This window comes from Scophthalmus maximus, chromosome 13 (genome assembly GCF_022379125.1).
Source record: "Scophthalmus maximus strain ysfricsl-2021 chromosome 13, ASM2237912v1, whole genome shotgun sequence".
NCBI classification, from domain to species: domain Eukaryota; kingdom Metazoa; phylum Chordata; class Actinopteri; order Pleuronectiformes; family Scophthalmidae; genus Scophthalmus; species Scophthalmus maximus.
This window is the reverse complement of record NC_061527.1, coordinates 5,947,718-5,967,374: the sequence shown is the minus strand read 5'-3', so window position 1 is coordinate 5,967,374 and position 19,657 is coordinate 5,947,718. Positions and strand designations below refer to the sequence as shown.

Here is a 19,657-nt window from a genome sequence, read left to right as displayed (position 1 = left end):
GTATAGCAAACGATTATTGCAATATCATTACATTTACATAATGACAAATGGCAGAAAATAACTGGGATTCTCCCCCATTGCCTCTACCATTGGTTTGAAACGGAAACGTTTGGCTGTAACGGTGCACCTTGAAATACCACGGCCATCTTAATGAGCTCTTTCTAGTCACTTGCGCGTATAAGGATGGATTATCTCAATTCTCAGTAATGACGGACTGCTACAGTTTTTTCACACGAACAGAGCAGAAAGAAAAGGTCCTATACGGATAAGAAAAAGAAAAAAAATACCCGCGGACGGAGTGAATGTGCCAGGAATGCTGTATCAGCATAAAGCCGGTAATGATATTAAATATCCTTCATTCCAGCACAGTGGTTAGCGCTGCTGAGGCTTAACATCGAGAGCATTAAGGTTTTGAACCTGACTTGGTCCTCTGGGGTCTTTCCATTTAGAGCTGGTGCATTCAGGCCATGTTTGTGGCCAAGTTTAAATTGGCAGTTTTCTGTCAAATTACAACAAAAAAAAAGCACTGAATTACCTCAACAAGCAGTAATTAATGTGATGTCTACAGTCCACTGCTATGTGAGTTAACTCCAGAGAGGTGTTTTCTAATTTGATCCTTGGGCAGTGCCAAGAAGGAAGAATAATTTATGGGTAATCTCATATTTGTTCATCCCAGATTTGTCACAAGGCGTCTTGATGAGAAACTTTGTTGATTTTGTAATGCAGAGCTTGTGTTCATGTGCACTGATTGACCCTACTTGAATCTGATCAAAGGAAATGTCCAATCAGTGATGCTTCCCTTTGGGCTTATATGGGTATTTCACTTTTGCCACAGCAAAGTCATCTTTGGGTTTATTTCAAGTTCAAAAGCCCACTTTGAAGACACCATAACAAATTGTCAGGACACGCTACAGAACAAGAACAAGTTTAAATCATCAGACAAGAGCGATTCCCACGCCTCCTTGTCAGTTGTGGTTCCAGCTGTGGTCTCTGTGGAACCACCCCCCCACTGACTCAACTTCGTCATTTGTGGTTTGACAGCTGATCCCAGATTACTTTGTACTTCCTTTTCTCGGACCTCCCCCTACTATTTCTTCCCAAAAGGGCAGTCACAATTTAAGTATTTTTTGTACTGGCGACAACGACAGCAGTGACCAAGATTGTAAAATACAACAAGTTAATATTTTAAACTCTCAAGTTTACGTGGCAGAATCAGCCGAGGCCCGTCATACAATTTATGAAAGGAGAGTTTGCTGGGATGCAGTGTGGTGTGTCGCTTAATCTCTAGACCTGTCAAGTTTGTGCTACATTTTGTGGGGAGGGTTATCAATTATCCAGAAAAGAAAGGTTGAAAAAAAAAGTTATCTTTAATGTTACTGGCTTGTCACTGAATGATTGACTTCTCTCTCAAATTATCAGTTCTTAGGCAAACGGAATCCATCCCGACCTCATATCATCCAGCCTGTTCTATGATATTTTTTCCCCCATGGTTATTGACAGGCCAAGCCTCCTGTATTCACCAATCAGACTGTGGTTTACTTACCATGGTGGCCATGCCCCTTACAATTTCTCAGTTCACTTAATCTGATGTAACCATGCAAGGTAACACGGTCAAGCACGTTCAAAGATGTTTGCTATAGTTATCAGATGGTTATTAAGGTTCATTTGTGCTTTTAAATCACTTGTTTACATATTTGTTTAACCCTTTTTCCATGACATAGTGTGATTATACAATTTAAATGAATCTTTCTAGACAATATCATCAGTTACTTTCGAAATAACTCTAGAGTTTACATATCAATGTTTATGTGTCTTTTGCATTGATCTGAATATCATTTTTTGATGCGCCTTGTTTTCTGTGTCGCTGTGTGTTTGCAGGAACCTGCTGTATGTGAACCCTCAGAGCCTTAACTTTGCCAACCGCCAAGGCTCCGCCCGCAACATTACAGTGAAAGTGCAATTTATGAACGGAGAGGATCCAAACAACGCAATGCCGGTACGTAATCCCGAGATGCCATAAAATAAATAAAACAATTCCCACTTATTAATCAGTCTTAGTGCGGTTGTAGCCGTAGTTTTGTAGACTGCAGACTTTTACCATTTGACGTTTTTAATGTTTGTTTTATGTTGATTTAATGTAGCGATAAAAAAGCTGTGCAATAGAATGGCCTCGCATTATGTTACATCTGTGTGCATGATAAAAAAAGGAATACATCATGGGGCATAATCACAGAACGTCAGTATGGTTTTTATGTTCGGCCAGGTGATATTCGGGAAGTCCAGCTGTGCAGATTTCGCTAAAGAGGCCTACACCGCTGTGGTGTACCACAACAGGTCAGTCATTTGTCTTTTGGCGTGTTTGGGTTTAATTGTTGCAAATTGATCAAAAAATTAACTAGAGCATTCACGAAATTGGTCAAATTACAATTTGAGTGATCAGCCTGGAAAGGTAGGTGAAATTAGGGTTTATCCAAAGATCCAAAAATCTCCATATCAAGAACATACGCTTGTTCGCTTTTCTTACTCTTTTTTAATGTCCGTCATTATGTAGTTATCGCAGCGTGATTTATTTAACGGCTTATCTTGGCAGAGCTATGTTAACTGTAGGTTCTGAAAAGCTGAAATTCGTCGCCTCGCACGGACGGCGGGGTAATTAAACTCACAAACGTTCCCTTTTAATTCAACTTTATCGTGACATCTACTCTTAACACCTCCACTGCCTCACCTTTGATGGCGTTCATTAAAGAAAGAGTTGAGTCAACCTTCCGGTTATTGTCATGTGGTGTCCTTGTCACGAGTTCCTTTCATCTGTACATAAGAGTTGAGGGGGTCTCTAATATTTTATCACCACTATTAGGTGTTTTTTTTTACGACATCCAGTGGTTTTGTCATTTTTCACCCAGGGGTCAAACATTCAAGGCCAGAGTTAATCAACCTGTGAGTAATGTACCACTGTGACTAGGACAATCATGCATGAGGAGCTTATACCTGGCCCGTGTAAGTGCTTAGAGTTAATGGTCAATTACAGTCTACATTTCGCTCAGAAATGGCACAATATTTCTTTTGTCAGCCCCTTTAAAGAAAAATGAGGGGAAAAAATGAATGCCAATGCGCTCTTTTATAAGATTTGTGTTGTAAAGCTTCCACCTTTTATGCTTATCTGCTTTTTTTGCTTTGGTGTAACGCGCCCTGCTGATCAACAGTAGTCCTTCCTACCGCGGAAAGTGGTTCCTTCTTAAGGATTTTTTTCCTTTTCTGGATTCAGGAGAAAAATGTTTGTTCCCATGAGAAATCTGGCCATTTTGAACAGTTTTTAGTCTCTTCCACTCTCAAGGCAAATCCTTGTGGGTTTGTTAATGGGCCTGCTGGAGTTGTGGGTTTTTTGTTTTGGGGGCATTGGCTTGCAGACAAAGATTCCTCATGGGGGAATATAAAGAATTCAACTGAAGTGAATTATAAAGTGTTATATCTCCTCCAAAACGAACCCCTACTCTGCCTTGAGACAAACATTCCCAAGTCATAATTCATATATATATATATATATATCTGTGTTTTTACATAATGCCATGGTAGCCTGAACCAGATGACGAAAAAATTAGCTTCCAACACTGTTATTGTATGCTTTTTGCATTATTCTTGATAATTTCTGTCATCAGATCACCTGACTTTCATGACGAGGTCAAGATCAAGTTGCCTGCCTCCCTGTCGGACCACCACCACATTCTCTTCACCTTTTACCATGTCAGCTGCCAGCAGAAGCAGAACACGCCTCTGGAGACCCCTGTGGGATACACGGTGGGTAACAGTCACTAGTGTAGCCACAGTGACCATATAGGCCGTTACCGTGGTTACAAGTAACAGCTGTATGTGCTGGCTTAAGTATAAACTTGGACATGCTCATTCTCAAGTGCATTACAGACAGTTAGGGGTCACTCTTTCTTCAACACATAATTTTGGACATATGCTAACATGTACACCTAAAGCCTTTTGAACACCATGATTAATTTATGATATGCATTATATAAATACACAAATTTTTCTTTCACTTTTAGTGGATCCCCATGTTGCAGAATGGGCGTCTGCGGACAGGACACTTCTGTCTTCCCGTGTCTCTGGAGAAACCACCACAATCCTACTCTGTTCTCTCCCCAGATGTAAGACACATTTGTTTTTTTTAAGGATGTGAGCTTTTTAATACGTGGAATAATTAATTAAAGCATGAATTTATCATAGATAAAGTCTCCAGGGGGCAGTTATGATATGTTTTGTCTATGTGTATTGCTTTATTAAGTATTTTTTCATTTACTATGCGTGGTAAGGAACTGGTGTGCTAAATGTGACCCAAGATAGGTGTCCTCTTAGTGTTTTAAGGATAGGACATGATGAATGATATTATGCTGAAGCATTTTATCAGGTAATCCTGGAGTGGGTTATTTAAAATCATCAATACTCATCATGCTAATTTTTTTGTGGGTGAGAAGGATTGGAGCAGTGTTTTTTTATTTTTTTTGGAAAATGCAAACCTTGCCAGTGCATAACAGATTTAACCGTGCGTCGTGGTTCTTCAGGTTCCTCTCCCAGGGATGAAGTGGGTGGATAACCATCGAGGAGTATTCAATGTGGAAGTGGTGGCTGTTTCAGCCATCCACACACAGGTAACAGTGGGGGAATTACTCTCATCACCTCTCTTACTCTGCCCCTTCTTTCTTTTTGATACCATCTGTCTATGCATATGAGCTGTGGGAAGCTGCTGGAATATTAAAACCCCAATGTACCAACACGACCAAATTTTCAAGAATGAAGAATAACAGCTTCATTGTATTAGTTGCCAAAGAATAAATTTCATTTCGTGACATTAGACAAACATAATAATTTTAAATTCTAATTAAAGTGAAAAGAAACAGCCCTACATTGTTTTCACATTTGGACAGGAATCCCTTCCCAAACACCAGCTCATTACTGGGGTGAGGCTCACCGCCTCCTGGTCTCCTCCATCTCCGCGTCGGCGGTGGTGTGGAGGGGATCGACTGTGGTTTCACAGGAGCCTAACTGGGACTAATGTGATCATAAATCACTGCCACTGGCGTCGATGGGACTCGCCGGGTTCCCTAGTGTTCTTGTAGTAATGTTCGTCCTGCGGTTTGCCAACTTGCCAGCTCAGAGTTACAGACAAGGAGATCCAAGTGTACTTTTGTTTGTCGACTGCCTTTTCTTTTCATCACCGTGCTATAACTTAAACATCCTGTAAGCTTGGTTACTTCTTTTTATGTTCTCTTTTCTAGCCATCCGTCTTTGTAATTTCTCCCCTTTTTCTTCTCTTCTTCGGTTTTGATACCATTCTCCTATTTCTATATCTATTTCTGCATTGCATTTGTTTTACTAACAAATGTTCCACTCTCTGTGCCTTGCTCTCCTCTCTCTCTAGGACCAGTACCTGGATAAGTTCTTTGCCCTGGTCCATGCCCTGGATGAGCACATGTTCCCTGTCAGGATAGGAGACATCCGCATCATGGAGAACAACCTGGAGGCCGAGCTCAAGTCCAGCATCGCGGCTCTCAACTCCTCCCAGCTGGAGCCCGTGGTTCGATTCCTTCATCTCCTCCTCGACAAGTTGGTGCTGCTCGTCGTGCGGCCGCCGGTCATTGCTGGACAGATAGGTACGTTACCATTTCACATTTATGTTAAAAAGCCATGAGCTTGATGGTTGTTGTGGTATACAGAGAAGATGGTAGTGAATCAACATAGAGTACAGTAGGCCATGACAATAGGGCCCAACTGCAACATACCTGTGGTGTAGATAGGTGTTGTGTGAATTACTAGGGAACAAATGGTCTGAAATTAAATAAGGAAAATAAAAAAGTAGATATCCTTTGTTTTTATACAGTACCCACTCTATTTTGCACAGTAACACCTGCACAGAATTCCTATAATAAACTTAAATTTGTGTTTTAAAAAAATCAGTCATGGTCACTCTAGAAAAAAACCTTTCCTGATGTAAACGTTACATTTTTAATGTGGAGGCAGCCACCCGAATCGTGAGTATTCCAAAAAATATTTGTATAAGAACTTTGTGAGCGCTACACAAAGAGCCAAAAATATTTATGCTAAGACAGTAGTTTTTGTGTGAACATCTTTTTGATTGTCTTCTGTGTATGTGGGTCACCCTGTGGCAACTTTCTACTCTGCTATTTGTCTATGTCGGCATTTTTGAATTTTTGTCAATTTGCTTCTGTCTGTGTTTGTTTGTTTGTTTGTTTAGTGAACCTGGGCCAGGCATCCTTCGAGGTCATGGCATCCATAGTGAACCGGCTTCACAAGTACCTGGACACCAGCCAGGACATGCACGGCCGCAACAGCCTGCTTTCCTCTTACATCCACTACGTCTTCCGCTTGCCCAGCACTGACCCCAACGCCCCGTCGCCAGGTATTCATTGCGCTTAACCTCCTCACATTTTTTTTCTTTATTTTATGTCTGTTCTTGTTTTCTCCACTAAATTAACCTCACCCGACCCCCAACTCGCCCTCACTGGGTGATCAAACCTACCTGCCATCATTTGTCGTCATCTATTTTCTTTTTATCTTTTGCTTTTCTTTTTTTTCTTCTCCCACATCCATTTTTTCGTCAACACAGACCCCAACTCATCCTTAACAGGTAGATATGGTCCACTGCTATTGTTCTTCCTTTTGAATTATAATTAGGTGTAATTCTGATGTGCAGTAGAAGACATAGTTTCCCGCAGACCCCATATTAGCTCATAAACTATCCACTACCAAGACATATTGATTGCTCCATATACCATGTCATCTTTTATGATTAAATATATTCTTGTTTTTCAATTGAAAAACTTAGCTTGTGGCTTCACCAAATGCAAAGGTGAAGTGTTGAGTGCAATGTCAGCTTCACTATGGGTGAGGTTGGAATGTGAGCATTGGGAGCAGAGTTCAAATGCAACCGTCACATCGGTTACCATAGTTTCCATCTCATCCCACTCCTCCTATCTTCCCTCCACTCTTTGTGTCGTCCCAGGCCCGGGGGGGTTGGGAGGTTCTGTTCACTACGCCACCATGGCTCGCTCGGCCATCCGACCAGCCAGCCTCAACCTCAACCGCTCCCGTAGCCTTAGCAACAGTAACCCCGACATATCTGGTACCCCCACCTCTCCCGACGACGAGGTCCGCTCCATCATTGGCAGCAAGGTAAGGTCCCCAAACGGTGTCTGTGTTTATACTTGAGCCTGCTGCAACTTTAGATCAGTGTTAATTTTCTGTTAAAGGAAAAAAAAGAGACACTCTATATTTAATATTTAAAGACAAATAGGTCCTCTAAATATTTTAACATTGACATGAACAGTGCTCAAGCAGTTCTTATTGCTATGTGATGTATTTCAAACAGGCCTTGTGTGAGATGATTCTACTGGATCTATAGTTCTTAACTCGCATCAAGGTAGAGAGGTCTTTCATGTGCACAGTGACCCAGGGGCCCATTTTATCACCATGTACACTGCATAACCAAATATGCCAATGCGTAAACACAAGCCTGGACATCTTATCTCTCTAACCGCTGTAACACCAACCTGACACACACACACACACACACACATCCACGCATGTACACACACAATGCTCAATATGCTAAGGCTGTGAAAGGCATACAAGTTGTTGTCTCACCAGTAAAACAGATGCTGTGAGGAGATAAACCAGGTGTCTGTATTTATACTTGAGCCTGCTGCAACTTTAGATCAGTGTTATTTTTCTGTTAAAGGAAAAAAAAAGAGACACTCTATATTTAATATTTAAAGACAAATAGGTCCTCTAAATATTTTAACATTGACATGAACAGTGCTCTAGCAGCTCTTATTGCTATGTGATGTATTTCAAACAGGCCTTGGACATTGTTTCTATAGACATAGATCTTTTTTAAAGACTTTAATAATCAACTTTCTTTGTCCCCCTTTTCATGTGATTTAATTGATCTATTGTGATGCATTTTGTCCGGTGTAATTTGTAATTTTGCTTTGATTTAACCCAACATGTAACCTCAGCAGCGAGTGAATGATGCAATGTGCCTCTCCAATGGTCTTGCTGTACTTTTTTAACCATGACGTGATGGATGCAGCCCCCTCTGTTTGATGATTGTTCCCTTTGCTGCTAATACTTAACTAAACCTTTCTTCTCTTGTCTCTGAGGGAGGGGAAGTTATTTCTTGCACAGAGAGAGAAAGGGAGAGAGATAGAGAACCCGTATGTGTTTTGTTCCCTCTGTGGTGATGATTTGGACTTTTGATTTACTGACCCGCTAACCTGTTTTTGGCCCTCGGCACCTTCCAGCAATGCTGACTTCAGAAACCTTTTTGTAACGTCTCATTATGCCTTCCCTCCTCCTTCCCCTTCCCCCGTGCTGCTCGCTTATTTCCTTGCCTCCCTCCCTGCCTGCCTTGTGTCCTTTGACCTCGGCACCCCTAGGGCTTAGACCGCTCCAACTCGTGGGTGCACACCATGGGCTGTAAGAGTGCTCCCTGGGGATCCAGCCCTGGGTCCGCCCCAGAAACCATGCAGGTGGTTTTATGAATGCCCCGTACTCCACTCTGCCTCACTACAAAAATAACTCACCGTATTCACCTCGAAGGGATACTGGAATATTTTGAGTTTTGGTTTATTTGAGTACTAGTGTCACGGTTATGGATAGGAAGGTGGTTGTTGGGCGTATGGGGGAGATCTTTATCCTAAGATTTTAACTTTTTGTTGTCCTATTTTTTTAAATCTGTTACTCAACATATTGTCTAGATGCTTCCAGTAGTTTTCCGGTCAAATGACCATCATAAAATTGCTGTATTCCTCCAAACAAGGGAGAACCAAACCATTTACAAAATGGACAATGTAGTACAAAACCAAAACTTCAAAATATTACAGTATTCTTGAATAATTATAATCACAACAACTCTCCCATGATCCCATACATGGGAGTCACAGCCGCCTCCATGACCCTCAACCTGCCATGCTAGAGTCTCAGGTGTCATCCCACCAATCACAGACCTAACACTTCTCTTTTTCTCATGACTTGCAGCAAAAGACACACATTCAAAATTCAGATGCAATGCCAGATTTGAATTGAAAACATGAGTTAGCCGCGCTTATGATATCTAGGACGTTGTTGGCCTCCCTTTCTTTTCATATCAAGCTCACCTGCTGCTTTCAGTTTACACCGGTCAGTTATTGCTTAAACTTAAAACACAAGACATAGAGTATTTCACAGAAGATGTTGGGAGTGGTGGAGAAAAAGAGTAGTGTTATAAATCATCTTCACCAGCAGAGTAGTTTTGCATTCATATTATTTTCTCTATCATTTCCTTTTCTCATCTTTGTTTTTAACAGTTATTCACTGTCACTGCTTTAATCCCATAGTCCCTCTCACGCTCTGCTAGTATCCCTGCATGATTGTTTTTACTAACCATCTATAGCATTCACAGTCTGTCACTGGAGCATGGTATATCTGCGAGTGTGAAAGAGTGTGTACATGTGAGGTCATCGTCCGCTTCACTTTCCATCTTCCTGATGTTATGTCCCTCTGTCGCGACATAACCCATCGTTATTTATTGGTTAACGTGCAAGATTATGAATATGAAGGCTCAAAGATAAAATTAATTCTGCATATCATAATCATTAAATCATTGTTAGATATTCATGCGAAATTAAATTTGCTTACATTGACAAAGCACGTGCATTATTTTGCATTGAACCTGAAATGGAACATTATTTTCGTTCAACTTTAAATAATAATACATTTTTATACTGAAGGATGTTTCTTTTTTATGTCTCTGAAGTAATATATTCACCTTGAGGGATGCAGAATGGCCCATCCATAAGCAAATTGCTGTTAAATCAAGGAAAATAAATCAATTTGATGTGTTCACTTGATCTCATGGCTCTTTATGCAGCCATTTTGCATCCCTCCTTCAAGGAACTCAGACTACAGATGTTATAGCTTATGGGTACAACGCACAGGTGTTGTGGCCCTGTCCTGTGTCTCACTGTTGTCTGTCTTCATGCGTGACAAGTATGTGTGAGCAATCACAAAATTGTGTAGTGTGTGTGTGTGTGTGTGAGAGTGTGTGTGTGTGAGAGAGAGACCCAGCAGACACATTTCTCTGTGTGCTGGGAAAAAAAAAGGTGCAACCTCACTCTCGTTGCGCCTCCACTAACCTTGTTGTCACCGTTCCATTCATCCCACCCATAGGCCATGGAGCGCTGTGGCAATCGCATGTCTTCGCACACTGAGAGCGCCAGTTTCTTGCAAACTTTAACAGGACGGTTGCCCACGAAAAAGGTTAGAGCCACTTGCGCTGGGGGAGGAGCCAAACCCTGCCCACCTCTTCGTTACCCGCCTCCTCACCTTGTCTTGTTCTTGTGGATGTTTTTTCCTCCCGATTGGTTGATGTCGTATTTGGTGGTCGTGGAGTCTTGTCGAATGCTGAATGTGATGTGAAATGAATGCTGTTTTTTTTTAGTCTGGCTCACGCTGACGGTGTGTTACAAAAGGTTGTAACACTCAAAGTCTGGGAAGTCTTCGTTCATTGTGCACCTTCAGCAAATCAAACAGGTGGCTAATGTTAGCTACCAGAATACAATTTTTTATTTTAAGATATGTTTTATTTAAAAAAAAAAAAAAAAATTAACTCAGGGACCACCTACTTGGTTTTCACCTACAGCTTTCAACTGGTTTTCATGGTCCTCCACAGGGAGATGCAGTTTGCTCAGTTTTTACTGTGCTATACTATATTGTAAATTAGTATTTTTTGAACAGGTAGAAATAATGTTCTTAGTGAAAAATATAAATCTGATATATATAAATTGCCTTTCAGCAGGCAACACAAAGATAATATATAGACCAAAAAAATGTGTCTATCAATCAGTTTCTGCCAGTTTTCTGTAGTTATTATATCAACAAGATTTAAGGAAGACTTGCCAGACGGGACCAAAGTCAGTGTGTTGGCCAGATTTGCGTTGGATGCTGGTTTTGCATAAAAATGCACACCTAAAGTTATTGATGCACACCAACAGGAATGAAGAAGAAGAATTTCTTTCTCCATGCAAAAGAAAGGAATTTTTTCTCTCCCTGTAAAAAAAAGAAAAAAACTAATATATTAACACAACACAAAAGTTCTATTTGCATGGTGGTAAGTTTGAATCTTTTCATAGTTAAAAAATAAGAAATTGTTGCACACAATTATAATATTTTTTGTGATTAGTTTTTGATCTTTTGGGATTTTGTTGCCTGAATTGTGACGTCTAACCTCACCTTTTCTTTAATCAAATTTTCAGTGTTGGGGGTGCAGGAGTTTTACTGGACTTTATCATACTTTCATATAGAGAATGTTAGTATTGTTGTTAGTAGTTTTGGCTTCCAAAATGACGAGAGATCTGACGTGACATGTCACATCCATCAATAGTCAGTTAGGTTATAGTTCCACCAGAAGTAAATACACATTTGGGAACCTGGTTTCAGGTTATACAACATGTAGATCAAGCTATATCTTAAGTCGAGACTTAGAGGGATACGATACTGGTGCGTCACATTTTTTCTTTTCTGGCCCTGTTGCTTTCTGTTTTCCCTCTCCCATCTCTGTCCCTCTCAACCTCCTTTGTCCTCTACTCGCCTGCTCAGCTCTTCCACGAGGAGTTGGCCCTCCAGTGGGTGGTGAGCAGTGGGAGCGTCAGGGAGGGCGCTCTGCAGCAGGCCTGGTTTTTCTTTGAACTCATGGTAGGAAATCAGGACACAGGAAAAAACAACAACTTTTTTTCTCATCAGTCTTCACAGTTCAGAAAATGTATATGTGTTGTATCCCAATGAACACCGTGACTACAGGTGAAGAGCATTATCCACCACCTTTACTTCACCGAACGCTTGGAGTCGCCCAGGAAGAACCGTTTTCCGGAGCGCTTCATGGATGACATCACGGCCCTGGTCAGCACCATTGCTGGGGACATCGTGTCTCGCTTCCAGAAGGTAATTAATGACCCAATCAAACATCTCCTGGTATCAGAGGGTTCCCATTGGACATTATAGAGTAAAATTAATTATATAAATGGGTAGTAAGGAGATTTATCAATTTTGTAATATAATATATATATATATATATTACTTATATAAATAAGTAATATTAAAAAAAGAATGCTGGCATTCACAATGTAGCACAATAAGTTTGAAGCCAGAAAAGATGTCATATCGTCCCATTTGTTAATTTCATTGGCTTTACACCATATAATAAAGCAGAAATTTTAAATCTGGAAACTTTTCTAAGACTTGTTTCTCATCCAATTAGGACCTGGAGCTCGTGGAGAGACTTAACACTAGTCTGGCCTTCTTCCTCAATGACTTACTGTCGGTCATGGACCGCGGCTTCGTCTTTACCCTAATCAGGGCATACTGGAAACAGGTAGGATTCTTATTTTTCTGTCACACATTGGGTTTTAGCACTGCGTTTATGGTACACGATAATGCAATTCTAGCTGGATCGGGAGGAGAGAAGAGAAAGCAGTTGTATCGCAGGTATCTGTGTAAATTCCAGTAGCAGCGAGATGTCAGACAGGCTCTTTCTTTTCCCTTTTTTATTGAAAGCTACTGCCAGGTATTATCCTGTGAAACATGGCTTTCATGATGGGTCCTGTGTTCCCCTTTAAGATTTATAAATAAAGCACTTCACAGCACTAAGAATATATCAAAGATTAATTTGTGATATTTCAAAATGCCAGTTATTTTGACAGCATATACTGATCTTTTATTTATTTCTTGAGATGCATTTCTCGGTTTTTGTGTTTTTAAGAATATACATTAATGTGCACTTTCTCCAGGTGTCCACAAAGCTGTACACTTTGCAGAACCCCACCCTGGAGTCGTTGAGGCTTGACTTCCTGAGGATCATTTGCAGCCACGAACACTACGTCACCCTCAATCTGCCCTGCAGCCTGCTCACACCGCCTGCCTCGCCCTCCCCATCGGTGTCCTCGGCAACTTCACAGGTCAGACCCAAAGAAGTGGATTTGAAGTTGAACAATGGTCTCGTCAGAAGACAAGTTTAGATTTTATTTTTTTTGTAACTCTCTCTTCTTCTACAACAGAGCTCTGGGTTCTCCACACATGTCCAGGACCAGAAGATAGCCAACATGTTTGAGCTGTCCGTCCCCTTCAGAGAACAACACTATATGGCTGGACTGGTGCTCTCTGAACTGTCTGTAATACTGGACCCGGACAATGAGGGGTTAGTATGTGTTGGATGTGCACTATACAAGAGCTGCAAAAGTTAATCGATTAATCAATTAGTAATCCACTGCTAAATTAATCGCCAACTATTTTGATGATGGATGAATCAGTTCAAGTAGTTTTTATGGGGGGGAAAAAGTTTCTGTTTTCTTTGCTCCTCTACGACAGCTAACTGAATATCTTTGGTGTGTATACAAAACAAAACATCATCTTGCAGTTTTGGGAAACACGATTTACATTTTTCACCATTTTATGACATTTTATGGACCAAACAATAATCGATTAATCGAGAAAATAATCTGCAGATTAATCAATAATAAAAATGATCGTTAGTTGCAGCCCTAATACACACACGTGAAGCGAAGTTGAAGTGTAAGTTTTAGGTTCAGAATTGTGTATTTATCAGGGATTCAGGACTAATAATGGAAAACATGTCGCATTAATGGATGGGTGTCATTGTGTCTTTGTGACTACCCAATAAACTGCTAAGTAGTGCAGAGAAAGGAACTTGATTTAGACCATTTTTTTTCAGTGAAAAGCCCCCGTATCTGTCGGCAAGAGATAAGCCTGTACGCATAGTGACTTGTAAATAAGTGGATTATTGTTGGACTAGGATGGGAGTGAGTTATATTTATGCAGTAGTATCTTAATGTGAATCGCTTCTCTTTCTCTCTCACACATATTGTCCTTTTCATTAAAAAAAATATGTATATTTAATATCTTTTGTCCTTTTTTTTTTTTTTGTACTTTTCACTGCAGCATGTTTGGCCTGCACAAGAAAGTGGTGAGCGTCGTTCACAACCTCCTGTCCAGCCACGACTCCGACCCACGCTACGCCGATCCCGAGGTCAAGGCCCGGGTTGCCATGCTCTACCTGCCGCTGATCGGCATCATCATGGAATCGCTACCACAGCTCCATGACTTTACAGGTAAAGATTAGAGGCTCAATACAATATTGAACTAATTAAAATAGCTTTTAATGTCAAGTTTATGTAAAGTAACGTCCAACATAGAAGTTTATTCCATTGTTCTTATTTTTTGTCATTCTCTTTCTTTTTTGCGTCACTAGAGTCCCATAATCAGTGGGGTCGACCAGGCGGTCCACAGGGGGCAGCGGTGGGCAGCAGTGGAGAAGAGGGAGAGTTAGACGGTAACAGCATGATCAGCCAGACTGTCGCCATGGCGATAGCGGGCACTTCCACCGCCTCCCCAATCTCCCGACCGAGCAGCTTCTTGCTCAACTCGCAGGTAAAATCCCTGTTTGTGTCACATCATGTATACAAGTGTCCTGAATATATAAAAGCTAAAATAAACAAACTTGAGGCTGTTGTGTATGTTTTTTAGTCTTATCTTCTCTCCATTATTTCCCTCTTGACTACTCCTCGTCCACCTCTCCAGGCGAGTCGTCAGCACGGGAGCTTCTCGGCCGAATCCAGTCGCAGCCTGCTCATCTGTCTGCTGTGGGTGCTGAAGAACGCCGACGAGCTGGTGTTACAGAAGTGGTTCACGGACCTGTCGGTGTCCCAGCTCAACCGCCTGCTGGATCTTCTCTACCTCTGCGTCTCCTGCTTCGAATACAAGGTAACACCCTCGCTGAATTGACAAGATGTGACATTTTCGAACACTGTAATGTTGTCATGGACACATAAAGGCTTTGGGCATCCACAGTAGTATAACCCTACTTATTTAGTGTACCTCATTCTTTAACATCTTCACAAATAGGGAATCCCTTGAGCTGATATAATACTTATACTATACTGTTTTGATAACTATACATGCACCTTTTCTTTTTCTTGAATTCATATTGGTCAACATTCTGTATATTGAAGACGACACACAACAAGCAACTTTGCCTGTCTCAATTCTATCATAACTCAATGATTTATGTTTTGCGTTGGCTTTCAGACCTGCCTATCAGCTCCAATAACGACTAAACCAAAATGTGTTTACCACATTGTTTATTACATGTGGTAAACACACTTCTTAATTCTTCTGTGGATGATTTGCTGTGTACTATCCCCTTTCATATAGAACATAAGCTGCTCAGCGGTGAATATGAACATGAAATAATATAAGCACAATACTTCCTCTGCCATAATCAGTATCAACCTTTTACTTAATTGCCATTCCTAGCTCTTTCTGCTATGCTCTTTTGTTTGTCGTTTGCTTGCACATTTGCTATCGTGCTACTAACCTGCTCTGCGTGCTGAGTGCTGTGGTGCCAATAACTATCCTTCGCTGTGCATTTTCTATCCAACCATTCACCCTCTGCCTCATGGATACAAGGCCCATGTTGTGTTCACCATGCAGGGGAAGAAGGCGTTTGAGCGAATGAACAGCCTGACCTTCAAGAAGTCCAAAGACATGAAGGCCAAGCTGGAGGAGGCCATACTGGGCAGCATCGGGGCGCGGCAGGAGATGGTGCGACGCAGCCGCGGACAGCTTGGTGAGCGCACACACCGCCTCTTTAACCACCATTTCTTTCTTCTTTTGATCCATTTTTTGATTTGATTTTTAAATTTTTAGCCCCAGCATTCTTGTGCTTGTATTCATTATGGGGAGGTCCAACACAATTTCATATATATATATACAAATACATACATATACACACATGCATATACATACATATATACACATACATTTATAGCCATAAACAAATATATATATATATATACATATATATTTCTTTTTTCTCCCCCTCGTTCCATTTATTTCCCTCCCTCCTCTCCCGTGGCGACCAATAGAAAGGAGAAAAAATAATAATAATTAGAATAAATTCAGATCAATTAAATTAAAAAATAAACCATCCCAAGATCTCTGTAAAATAAAAACATGAAAGAAGGAAAAACTACGCAATGCATACAGTACATTCGTGTGACTTTTTCTTTTTTCCTATCCCAAACACTATACATGACTATTTTTTGGCTTCATTTCCACCACCATTAAAAAAAAATGTAAATAATTTTTTTCTTTAACATTTAGAGCGGAGTCCATCGGGCAGCGCTTTTGGCAGTCAGGAGAACCTTCGATGGAGGAAGGACATGACCCACTGGAGACAAAACAGCGAAAAGATGGACAAGTATGTTCTTTTTAAATTCACTTTTTTTAATTTGATGTAACAGAAATAGAGACACCAAAGAACCTGGGTTATTATTCACCGAAGCAGTAAATACACAGATATTTTTGAGTGTGTGTGTGTGTGTGCTTAAATTAATAATTAATAATTTTTTTTCATTGGACTCAATCATTTAGAAGATATAGTATACAATATAAACAATGTGCTGTGTGTGAAAATGCTCTCATCTGAATATCACCGCCACGTCCACCTTGTAATGCTTATCACATAATTTTGTACAGTATTATCTTCTATATGATTTGCTGGATTTACACAAGAACAAAATCAGACTTATTTTTAAAATGTTTTCCGATTGATAGAATTTCCACATTTGACCATTGACTGCGGATATTTGTGTAGGACTTTTTAAGCCCTTTTTTGTCAAATGATGACAAAAATAGGATTTCTTTTCTTTTGTAAATTCAGCTCCAGCCTTTGTTTTTCTGTTAATTTCCATCTGTTCTCTCGTGTTGCTGTGTGTTAATGTAGGAGTCACAGATCAGTCAGGTATTGTATGGTCCACATTTGCTGTGTGCTTCTTTGAATTTTCCCCCCATCCCCTGCTTTCAAGGTCCTCGTTTATGATGTATTGTCATGCATGTGGGGAGAAAGTCGAAATGGACAAAAAAAAAAAGAGATTTATTAGTTTGTATTAGAACTTGGCTTTGAACTGAGTAGTAATTTTGTTTTGGCTGAGCCACTGATGAAGCCACATTTCAAATTAATTTCTTTCTCCATTTTAACTCTCTTGAGTTCACACATGCATATAAATGCACCAACAAAATTCCCCCTGATCCTGGTTCTCCTCTCCCCGTCCCATCAGCCCTTCTGTCCTGGTAACAGTGTCTGTCTCGGGGTTGGTAGTGGTTGCAGTGGGTTTGTTTTTGCTTTTTAACCACCAGTGTGCTTCTTGTTTTGGGATCCTGACTCGTGTGTCTCCCTGGTTGCTGCTGGAAAAAATGAAGACAATTTTAGCCATAGCTATTGTTCGTCGTAGATTTTTGTTTCTGTTTGTTCTTTTGAATAATATAAAAGTGAGATACATGACAACAACTGAGAGTTTATTCCTGGTGTAGTTTCATATTCAAAAACATAGACACTTAGTGTACCATGTACAGACAATAACTTAATTAATCACTTAATTAAATTTTGTATTTCTTAACCCTCTCCTGAGAGAAGCTTCAGGTTTAACTGTGCACAACTGATTTATCATGAATTATTGCTACGGATCATTTGAAAATATTGAGGTTAAAAGGTTGCAGGACTTTACATGGATAGAGACAAACATCTTTTAAAACCTGTGATTGTGTTGTATGAAAATATATCCATTAAACGAGGATTGGCCAAGGTTCTCATCAGCACCTTCCTTTTTCTTCCGCGCACAAAAACTATTTAATTTGCTAATGCAAACAATCCAGAATAAATCATCAGCATCGCACTTTGGGAGTCGGCAATCACTTTGTGACGGCGTCTTCTGCTTCATTTTTATCGTAGGACCAGAGCAGAGTTGGAACACGAAGCACTTATTGATGGAAACCTCGCAACAGAGGCCAACCTGATCATTCTGGACACTTTGGAGATCATTGTACAGGTATGCAAGAAAACAGGACAAAATGCAAACATGCATGAGCACATTTGTAAATGAACTTCACGTGTCCCTCTTCCTCCAGACGGTATCGGTGACAGAGTCCAAGGAGAGCATCCTGGGCGGGGTGCTGAAGGTGCTGCTCCACAGCATGGCCTGCAACCAGAGCGCCCTCTACCTCCAGCACTGTTTTGCCACACAGAGGGCTCTGGTGTCAAAGGTTAGACTACTGGACTGTTATTTCGCGCTTTTAATTTCATTTTATCATCGCAGATTTTCTTAATCTGTGCGCATTTCTCTCTCCGCTCCGTGTAGTTCCCTGAGCTGCTGTTCGAGGAGGAGACAGAGCAGTGCGCTGACCTATGTCTGCGACTCCTGCGGAGCTGCAGCAGCAGCATCAGCACCATCAGGGCCCACGCCAGCGCTTCCCTCTACCTCCTCATGAGGCAGAACTTTGAGATCGGCAATGTGAGCACAACTGCTACTGTAAACTGAAAATTCAGAACTAATGATGTGTAGCTTTTATAGCTCTAAGATGTATTGCTGGAGGTGGTGAAGTACCAGTGTTTCTACCTGACAGGCTTCCAGAAATTTCCTCTAATTAAATCTCACTTGTTCAGAAGCCTTCTGGAGCCATGTGCATTGCACTCACATATTCAGATAACAGACTGTTCAGAAGGATTTGGTTCCTTTAAATATCTCTTATTAATATGAAGAACGGACTTACTGTCGGTTGGCCGGTTCTCCAATATTGTCTTGTGTTGATTCATGACTATTTTTCTTTCACTTAGCATCGCTAAATTTAGCACAAAACCAAAACGCCGCAATCAATCGTCCACTTTAGGCCCAAATTATTGTTCACGCGTCATTTCCTCTGTTCTAGTACAGCCAGACTTTTTCACACAGCACGGAACAGAACAGGTTATAAGGGAGAAAGGATATCGGCTCTGAACAGTAGAGGCTTAAATCTTTCATGCAAAAGCCTTGACAAAATAGAATTTGTTGTGGTCCCTTTTTTCAGAACTTTGCCAGAGTGAAGATGCAGGTGACCATGTCCCTCTCCTCGCTGGTGGGAACCTCTCAGAACTTTAACGAGGAGTTCCTGCGTCGCTCTCTGAAGACCATCCTCACGTACGCAGAGGAGGACCTGGAGCTGAGGGAGACCACGTTCCCGGACCAGGTACTGCTTCATGCCTCGAGTTGTTATTTTTCTTATCACATGGTGAGAAAACGGTGTATTTGGCCGACAACTTGTTACTGATTTGTTTTTCTTATTCCTTTCTTCAGGTCCAGGACCTTGTGTTCAACCTGCACATGATCCTGTCTGACACAGTGAAGATGAAGGAGCACCAAGAAGATCCTGAGATGCTTATAGATCTCATGTACAGGTACAGAATACATTTGCACTCAAACAACCCCCTTTTTTTATATTACATACAAACATGTTTCTGCACTATGATCAAGGATATTTGGTGTGCTGTGTCTGTGTCTTTGCCTCCAGGATTGCGAAGGGTTACCAGACATCTCCAGACTTGCGACTCACTTGGCTCCAGAACATGGCTGGAAAACACTCGGAGAGGAACAACCACGCTGAGGCCGCTCAGTGTCTGGTGCACAGCGCGGCTCTGGTTGCCGAGTACCTGAGCATGTTGGAGGACCGCAAGTATCTGCCAGTGGGCTGTGTCACCTTCCAGGTAGGG

The 19,657-nt window shown here is 41.0% G+C and overlaps 1 protein-coding gene across 22 annotated transcripts in view; it reads left to right on the top strand.

Annotated features, from left to right (window-relative positions):
- Positions 1 to 19,657, top strand: part of dock7 (dedicator of cytokinesis 7) — a 45,717-nt gene that overhangs the window by 16,866 nt on the left and 9,194 nt on the right. For 3 of the 22 annotated variants that reach the window (XM_035648557.2, XM_035648559.2, XM_035648558.2), the window contains exons 15-42: positions 1,879 to 1,996; positions 2,264 to 2,334; positions 3,657 to 3,795; positions 4,053 to 4,154; positions 4,569 to 4,655; positions 5,426 to 5,657; positions 6,260 to 6,424; positions 6,632 to 6,652; positions 7,028 to 7,197; positions 8,463 to 8,555; positions 10,234 to 10,323; positions 11,662 to 11,757; positions 11,863 to 12,003; positions 12,320 to 12,433; positions 12,849 to 13,016; positions 13,116 to 13,255; positions 14,017 to 14,186; positions 14,327 to 14,505; positions 14,656 to 14,838; positions 15,544 to 15,703; positions 16,240 to 16,336; positions 16,862 to 16,879; positions 17,867 to 17,963; positions 18,043 to 18,177; positions 18,273 to 18,425; positions 18,979 to 19,137; positions 19,245 to 19,345; positions 19,459 to 19,651. In XM_035648557.2, the coding sequence (XP_035504450.1) occupies positions 1,879 to 1,996; positions 2,264 to 2,334; positions 3,657 to 3,795; positions 4,053 to 4,154; positions 4,569 to 4,655; positions 5,426 to 5,657; positions 6,260 to 6,424; positions 6,632 to 6,652; positions 7,028 to 7,197; positions 8,463 to 8,555; positions 10,234 to 10,323; positions 11,662 to 11,757; positions 11,863 to 12,003; positions 12,320 to 12,433; positions 12,849 to 13,016; positions 13,116 to 13,255; positions 14,017 to 14,186; positions 14,327 to 14,505; positions 14,656 to 14,838; positions 15,544 to 15,703; positions 16,240 to 16,336; positions 16,862 to 16,879; positions 17,867 to 17,963; positions 18,043 to 18,177; positions 18,273 to 18,425; positions 18,979 to 19,137; positions 19,245 to 19,345; positions 19,459 to 19,651 (3,592 nt within the window). The remainder of the gene's footprint in view (positions 1 to 1,878; positions 1,997 to 2,263; positions 2,335 to 3,656; positions 3,796 to 4,052; positions 4,155 to 4,568; positions 4,656 to 5,425; positions 5,658 to 6,259; positions 6,425 to 6,631; positions 6,653 to 7,027; positions 7,198 to 8,462; positions 8,556 to 10,233; positions 10,324 to 11,661; positions 11,758 to 11,862; positions 12,004 to 12,319; positions 12,434 to 12,848; positions 13,017 to 13,115; positions 13,256 to 14,016; positions 14,187 to 14,326; positions 14,506 to 14,655; positions 14,839 to 15,543; positions 15,704 to 16,239; positions 16,337 to 16,861; positions 16,880 to 17,866; positions 17,964 to 18,042; positions 18,178 to 18,272; positions 18,426 to 18,978; positions 19,138 to 19,244; positions 19,346 to 19,458; positions 19,652 to 19,657) is intronic. The other 19 variants (XM_035648566.2, XM_035648564.2, XM_035648560.2 and 16 more) reach the window with 12 other exon arrangements.